The sequence below is a fragment of the Anarrhichthys ocellatus genome, unplaced genomic scaffold, assembly GCF_004355925.1.
Source record: "Anarrhichthys ocellatus isolate YVR2014 unplaced genomic scaffold, GSC_Weel_1.0 scaffold35, whole genome shotgun sequence".
NCBI classification, from domain to species: Eukaryota; Metazoa; Chordata; class Actinopteri; order Perciformes; family Anarhichadidae; genus Anarrhichthys; species Anarrhichthys ocellatus.
In genome coordinates this window covers 2,373,103-2,381,165 of record NW_022280065.1, presented here as the reverse complement: position 1 = coordinate 2,381,165, position 8,063 = coordinate 2,373,103, and the positions used below count along the sequence as shown (strand labels likewise).

The following is an 8,063-nucleotide window of genomic DNA, read 5'->3' as shown; positions in this document are numbered from 1 at the left end:
TGTGTGTGTGTGTGTGTGTGTGTGTGTGTGTGTGTGTGTGTGTGTGTCTGTCTGTGTGTCTGTCTGTGTGTCTGTGTGTTACCCACAGAGCTCTGTCTACTCCCTCGCACTCAAGTCCATCATCAGTTTTTCTACGATCATCCTGCTGGGCCTCATCATAGCGTACCATTGCTGTGAGGTTCAGGTAACTTCTGTTCATAACGGTGCTATTAATCCTCCTCCAGGGACATCCTTTCAAACTGAGGCTTTCTCTGAAAATCTGTGGCTGAAGCAGTACATATTTGTAATGGAGGAATCACCTCCTATACCTTCATTTTGGATAGTCATTTCATGGGGAATAGTACCATTGAGAGGCTTCTAGGTTTCTACAACAGTGGTTCTCAACCTTTTAGTCTGTTAGCCTCGTAAAGTTGAGAAAAGTCTACTTATGCCGACTCATCACCGGTCATGGTACTGTGAGCAAACCAAACAGTGATTTTTCATTCTCACTCTGCTTCATTTGATGGATTTTTAGAAGCGAAAGAGTGCAATAGTTTACAAGCAGAAAGCAAACAATGAAAGGAAAGTCAGAGAAAATGAAAATCACTGTGTGAAACAGACACACGTTTTATTTTTTTAGTCCTTTAAAAGAGTACAAACATTGTCAGACTCATGTTGGGCAGTTTAAAAAGAGCTGAAGAACCAGAATTCTTTGTGACATCACTTGAAGCAATTTATTTGCTTATATTCTAACTTTGTGAAGCTCCCTCTGGATCCAGGTTAGATGCTCATTTTCACTGTAATGCACTCTTCCCATCTCTCTAGCTCTACGTTCACGACATTGGTGCGGAGGATTGGCGGATTGCCATGACAACCAATCGTTTGGCTCTGTTAGGCCTGGAGTTGGCAGCGTCGGCCATTCATCCGTATCCCGTGGGTCTGAAGGCGTACTTCCAGGAGACCTTCCAACACTCCACGAGTCGCCTGACCCTGTCGGAGACGGAGCTGGAGATCGTCCTGGCTCTGCCCATGTTCCTGAGGCTCTACCTGCTGGGCCGCGCCATGATGCTGCACAGCCGCCTCTTCACTGACACCGCGTCTCGCAGCATTGGAGCGCTCAACAAGGTGGGAGGTCACCCGTAGGCTGCCTACAGAACCGGGCTTAAACTGCCTTGGATAGTACCATGAAGAGATCATACACTTTTAAATGAAAGAGGATTTGCACTGTCAATTTTGATATAATTTTAAAAAAACTGTGCAGAAACCTGCTTAGGGACATGATTCATGGGATATTAAAGTTTATATTTTGGACAGTGATTTGGGCTGGGCTTCCTCTATGAACATTTCATGCACATCTGTTTATGTCTTATGTCTAGGTGGGCTGAGGGGTCTGTAGAGGTGTGGCAATTGAGGTGTGACTATGAGAGTTTCCCAGTGGTTTTAGTGGTCGATTATGTCCCTCACTAGTTCTCCTTTGCTTGTCTGCTTTCTTTTCCACAGTTGATAATATGCACCTGGCTAATCCCTTCCCTTATAAATGTATTTAAGAGTGATGAAAATGACCTTTGTCTCCCCCACCGCAATGCCAAACCTACTACCCATGTCAGCCAGACTGACAAGTTTTCTTTTCCCTCATCTCCTCCTGTATTATATAATCACAATCTGACAGGTGCTATCCTAAATAGTCCGGCTAAGTAGGCCCCTACTGTCACAAAATCATGACGCAAATGTATCCCGTGTGTTGTCTTTAGATACATTTCAACACCCGGTTTGTGGGGAAAACACTAATGACCACCTACCCCGGGACTGTGCTGATGATTTTCAGTGTCTCTCTGTGGATAGTGGCAGCGTGGGGTTTACATGTTTGTGAGAGGTAAGTGGTGATCTGCCAACTGCTGAATCTGTAGTGGTGTCTATAATGCCCAAGGCCTACACATTTAATATTTCATTATCATCCAAATATTCGCATATACACAGCATTACTTCAATGTTTCAACTGCAGCAACAAATCCAATTTTCACTCTGCTGTGATATATATGCACTGGCTATATGGCATTGACAAGATCAAATATCACCTAATCTTGACTTGGTGTTGATAATATTAGGGTTTTTTAGGATGAATATTGGTGGTTTTATAATATGAAATGCAAAGTAAACTAGGAGGGGGTAAAGAAAAAATCTTCAGTAATGTGAAAGTAGAGTAGATATTCATTTTCCAGGTTCTAGGGCTCATTCCTGCGGCACTCTATTCAGCTACAGCAATCAGATAAGTTCATTTAAGACCAGAGAAAGACATGAAAATATAGTAGTATAATATCCTTTTAATTCCTACAGACACCACAACTACAGGGACCTGAGTAGCAACTACATGGAGGCCTTGTGGATGGTCTCTGTCACCTTCTTGTCCATCGGTTACGGAGATGTGGTGCCTCACACCTACTGCGGTCGCAGCATCTGTCTCCTCACTGGGATAATGGTGGGACAGAGTTCATAGTTTGTTGATAGTATCACAAAACGTCTCACTGTAAATCCTAATAAAAGTGTCTAATTCTGTCATAGGGAGCTGGCTGCACAGTCCTGGTGGTGGCAGTGGTTGCCAGGAAGCTGGAGTTGACCAGAGCAGAGAAACATGTTCACAACTTCATGATGGACTCGCACATCTCCAAGAGGGTATACAGTATATACCAATATCTCCCTCAGTGAGGCTTTATTTTCCATATTAATAATAAATAAATAGGCCCAAAAGTGAGAGAGATTTTGTACAGACTATGACTAAGTCTGTTTTTGTTATGCAACAGCTTAGTGTGTAGTTTTATCCTTGCACACTGACACTTCAGATACCACATATAAACTCAGATTATTAAAAAACATAAGGTTGTCTGCACTGTAAAAGTAATTTTGCATCTTCGTTGAGTTTAGAATATATATATACATGACAAAGAAAGAAGCTGCGAATGAAGTGAAACAGGTTTACATTGCTTTTAGACAAATCAATACACATTGTTTACAGAGTACTCCAGCAGCATGTCAACTTTTAGAAACAGCCTAAAACCAGATCATTTCATTGGAAAACAGAAGAATTATCTCACCTTACAAGCAGATTTGTTTCTTTTGTTTTACAGTGCAGAACAAAATCCGGCTTGAAAGTGGAATATGGGACAAAAGGATTGTAGTGCACTGAGTTTCTGACGTTGGGGTTGTTCTGTATTTGCAGTAAATAACAGTGCTTTCAGGTCATATGCATAAACATAAAATAACAATCCTGACTGATTTTCTTCATCCTTTCTCTAGCTAAAAATTGCTGCAGCAAATGTGCTGAGAGAGACCTGGCTTATCTACAAACACACTAAGCTGTCAAGAGAGAGAGACGACAGCAGAGTCCGCATGCATCAACGGAAGCTGCTTCTGGCCATCCACCAGTAAGACACTTAACCCTGATAGCAACCTGTTTCACCTGCCTTTTCACTTTACTTTGCTCCATGTGCTACATGCATAATAATAGTAACCTGTTAATCATTGAATGCCTGATTAGTTCTACACCCTGACAAATAGTGTACCAATGTAAACATGTAAAGGAGCAGTGTGTAGTATTTTGTTGCATCTAGTGGGGAGGTTGCAGATGGCATCCAACTGAATACCCCTCCGCTCACCCTTCCCTTTCCACGCGTGTCGGAGGACTACGGTAGCCTTCAGGTACCGTTAAAAGGTGATATGCTTTTGCTAGAGCCAGTGTTTGGTTTGTCCGTTCTGGCCTAATGTAGAAACATGGCGGACTCCATGAAGAGGACCCGTTCCCTCTATAGATATGAACAGCTCATTCTAAGGTAATGCAAACACAACAATTCTTAGTTTTGAGGATTACACAGTAATGGTATGAATAACAATATGTATATTATTTTGAAACCCCCTTAATCCTACACACTGTTCTTTTAACCAATTGACATGAACATATGTTTTTTGTTATTTTTCAAAGCTGTCATAGTTTATTATGCTGTAGTATTTTTATGCCACTACTCAGCCTCCCGGGGAAGGCTTATGCCAGGGTGCTGGAAAGGAGGCTCCGACCGTTTGTCGAACCTCAGATTCAAGAGGAGCAGTGCGGATTCCGTCCCGGCCGTGGAACAGTGGACCAGCTCTTTACCCTCGCAAGACTACTGGAGGGGTTCTGGGAGTTTGCCCAACCAGTCTACATGTGCTTTGTGGACTTGGAGAAGGCTTTCGACCGGGTCCCTCGGGGGTTCTTGTGGGGGTGCTGCGGGAGTATGGGGTGCCGGACCCATTACAACGGGCGATCCGGTCTCTACGACTGTAGTAGGAGCTGTGTCCGCATTCTCGGCAATAAGTCAGACACCTTCCCGGTGGGTGTTGGCCTCCACCAGGGCTGCCCTTTGTCTCCGGTCCTGTTCGTGACTTTCATGGACAGGATATCTAGGCGCAGCATGGGGGCGGAGAACGTCAGTCTCGGGGGTCTCGGGATCGCTTCTCTGCTATTTGCAGATGATGTGGTCCTGTTAGCCTCCTCGGATCGTGACCTCCAGCATTCACTGGGGCGGTTTGCAGCCGAGTGTGAAGCGGCGGGGATGAGAGTTAGCACCTCCAAATCTGAGGCCATGGTGCTCTGCCGGAAACCGGTGGATTGCTCCCTCCAGGTGGGGACGGAGTGCCTACCTCAAGCGAAGGAGTTCAAGTATCTCGGGGTCTTGTTCACGAGTGAGGGTAAGATGGAGCGGGAGATCGACAGACGGATCGGTGCGGCTGCAGCAGTAAAGCAGGCGCTGCACCGGACCGTCTTGGTGAAGAGGGAGCTGAGCCGGAAGGCAAAGCTCTCAATTTACCACTCGGTCTACGTTCCTACCCTCACCTATGGTCACGAACTCTGGGTCACGAACTCAGCCTTAGAGATAGGGTAAGGAGCTCGGTCATCAGGAGGGAGCTTGGAGTCGAGCCGCTACTCCTTCGCGTCGAAAGGAGTCAGCTGAGGTGGTTCGGGCATCTAATTAGGATGCCTCCTGGACGCCTCCCACTGGAGGTTTTCCAGGCACGTCCAACTGGGAAGAGACCCCGGGGAAGACCCAGAACACGCTGGAGGGATTACATCTCCCAGCTGGCCTGGGAACGCCTCGGGATCCCCCAGAATGAGCTGGAACATGTTGCCGGTGAGAGGGAGGTCTGGGTCAGCCTGCTTGGCCTGCTGCCACCGCGACCCGACCCCGGATAAGCGGAGGAAAATGGATGGATGGATGGATTTTTATGCCATAAAAATGTCATTATGTAGTGTGCCATGAAAAGTAATCAAAAAGTAATTGTATAATATGCGATTAAAAAAAATTACTGTCATAAAAATGCCATAAAGACAGTGATTGTATCGTGTGTCTGCGTTGGTAACGTTGTGTTCTGACTTTTGTCAAGGGAAGTTCCCTTAACCGACATTCCCCAAACAGGGAGCACTGTTTGTGTACACTGTGAACCGGAATGCAGCTATGGTTATTGTGCAATAATGATGCCATATAAAAGTCATAATGCCATTTAAATATAATGAAAAAATTCATAGTATAGTATGGCATGAAAAAATCATAAAAAGTTACGGTATAGCATGCCATAAAAAGTCATAAAATTAGTTTTAGGCAAATTAATTAATTCATTTAATTAGAAATGTGTTAATCAACAGTACACTCAAAAATCGACTTAATGTATTTTATTTTTTATTATTTCTCTTCTCATCACATTTTTTACATCATAAAAGTAGCAATATCATACTGACCTCCTGTAGCACCTAAATAATTGTGTCTGCAGGCTGCGCAAGATGAAGATAGAGAAGAGTATTCTGGTGGACCAGGGGAACTCACTTGTGGACCTCGGCAAGGTGAGAGAGGCAAGTCAATGCATCGTTTTCCATCTCAAACTGGCAAAACCGCAACAAAGTAGCACCTAATGGCTTTTCTTTTCTCTTCTCTATATGGACCTACATAAACCCCTACGGACATCAACCCCAATGTAGATGCAAACCCTGATGTATGACGTGCTGTCAGAGGTGCAGGGCTGTAGGGGGGAGCTGGACACTCACATCCACAGCCTGGAGAAGCACGTGGAAGAGTTGAGGGAGGGCTTCAGGAGCCTGATGCCGCTCCTGTCCAGCACCTTGTCTACGCAGAACTCTTCCATCCGCCACCTGCTCAGGGAGAGAGAGGGGAAGACGGAGACTGCTGGAGCAAACGTAGAGAGGTAGAAAGAGGCTTAGGGAGGTGATGGAGATGAAATAAAGGCTTCTCAAGTGCTCCTGGGGGAGTTATCTGCCTTTAATACAGCTATAGCAATGATGTTGGGACATTACTCTTACAGGAGGTGAACAGATACATGTATATAACAAAATGAAGAGTGTACAGAAGTATGTAAATTGTATAAAGAAATAGGTAGCACCCATTTCTGTGGCAGAAATACCATGAAACCAAAATGTAGAAGTCAGTCATAATTCCCTTCCTATGAAGGCTTTTTACATATTAGCTGGACTGACAGAAAAAAATAAAAAGATGGTGGTAGTAAAATAACAACTTGCCACCAAACTGTGACTATTGAGTTGTTTAAGGACAATTTGATTTGCTGTTTTTCTTGGTCTTATATGTTAGTAAATTGATTATTTTGGGCTGTTAAAATAAAGATACAACTTGTGATGGCCATTCTTCACTGTTTTGTGAAGTTTTATGGACGAGCTGTCACAGCCCTAATCAATACATTAGCTCTACCAAAAAATAAACCTGGACAGCTCAGGAGAACTGTTATCACTTCCATGTTAGTGAGTAGCTTTACCTGTAAAGACTGCACTTTCCTATTATCATGTAATGAAAATTGAATACATTGAAATATGGTTTGGTGTTGTAATATTAATATGTAATTTGACAGAATTATGGAGTTAATATGTAGTACTTTCTAATAAAAAATGATAGAATTACTGCCTTTGTATTAAGTGTTTCAGACAGTAAAGGAATCTCTTCCTTCAAATAGGAAACTAACCACAAACAAACCACACTTTAGCCAAAACAATATTTTATCAAGGGTTGGAGGGAAGAGTGAAAGCAAATAGTGGGAATCCATTTGCTGTCCAGTTTGTCTTCAGCTTTTATTTCAGATCAGAACATTGGGACCGCCGCCATCTCGGGAGGAATAAGTTGCTGATATAACCCAGAGCATCCCTTCTCTCGCCTTCAGCACCGGGGAGAACAGCGAGTGCTGCTTCCTCCTGGATGAGCACCCTGATAGAGGACACAATGACAGACAGAAAAAAGACAGGACTTAAAATACAGAAATACTGCATACTATTCGGAGACTAAAAACTCATAGTATATACTAGGATTAAAAGTCATAGTATATAGCAATACTGTATATATACTGTGACTCAAAAGTCATAGTATGGTATGTCAAAAACAGTCATAAGAAGTCATAGTGTTCTTTATCAAAAACAGTCATAGTATAGTCTGTAGAAAAAAGTCATAAAAGTATTAGCAACACATGTCCAAAGTCCAAAAGAAAAGTGTCATAGTATCACTTGTCAAAAAAGTAAATAAAAAAGTCATAGTATAACATGAAGAGAAATGTCATAGTCATAGTATAGCATGTCGGAATAAGTCATAGTATTTCGAAACAAAGTAATGGTATAGTATGACATAAAAGGTCATGTATGTCGGGAAAAGCCAATCATATAGTATGTCAAAATAAGGCCATATAGTATGTCAAAAAAGTGGTAAAAAAATTCAGTGTATTATGATGAAAAAGCTGTGGTATAGTATGTGGAAAAAGTCCTAAAAAACGTTTTAGTACAGTATGTCAATAAAGTGGTAAAAGTCAGTTAGTATAGTGTGTCAAAAGTCATGAAAGTCTAAATGAGTACATCAAAAATGTCATATAGTACATCTCTAAAACAATTAAGTCACTGTATAGTACTTCATGGAAGTAAATTATATAGGTAAAGCCATGCAGATTGTCCCATCCAGAGGATTTTAGATATCCTCCAAAATGAACTGTGTACCTCTGAAAACAGAGCACATCCCCTTACAAATGAGAAGCTGAACTCATGAGCAGTCAACACACTG

At 42.7% G+C, this 8,063-nt stretch overlaps 1 protein-coding gene across 1 annotated transcript in view; it reads left to right on the top strand.

The window, feature by feature from the left end:
- LOC116393904 (small conductance calcium-activated potassium channel protein 1-like) overlaps positions 1-6,515 on the top strand; it is a 7,918-nt gene extending 1,403 nt beyond the window's left edge. Inside the window, exons 2-9 of the mRNA XM_031866613.1 lie at positions 89-184; positions 805-1,104; positions 1,731-1,852; positions 2,314-2,455; positions 2,539-2,649; positions 3,271-3,398; positions 5,773-5,851; positions 5,978-6,515. Of these exons, the coding sequence (XP_031722473.1) occupies positions 89-184; positions 805-1,104; positions 1,731-1,852; positions 2,314-2,455; positions 2,539-2,649; positions 3,271-3,398; positions 5,773-5,851; positions 5,978-6,205 (1,206 nt within the window). The 3' untranslated portion in view covers positions 6,206-6,515. The remainder of the gene's footprint in view (positions 1-88; positions 185-804; positions 1,105-1,730; positions 1,853-2,313; positions 2,456-2,538; positions 2,650-3,270; positions 3,399-5,772; positions 5,852-5,977) is intronic.
- Positions 6,516-8,063: the final 1,548 nt, after the last annotated feature.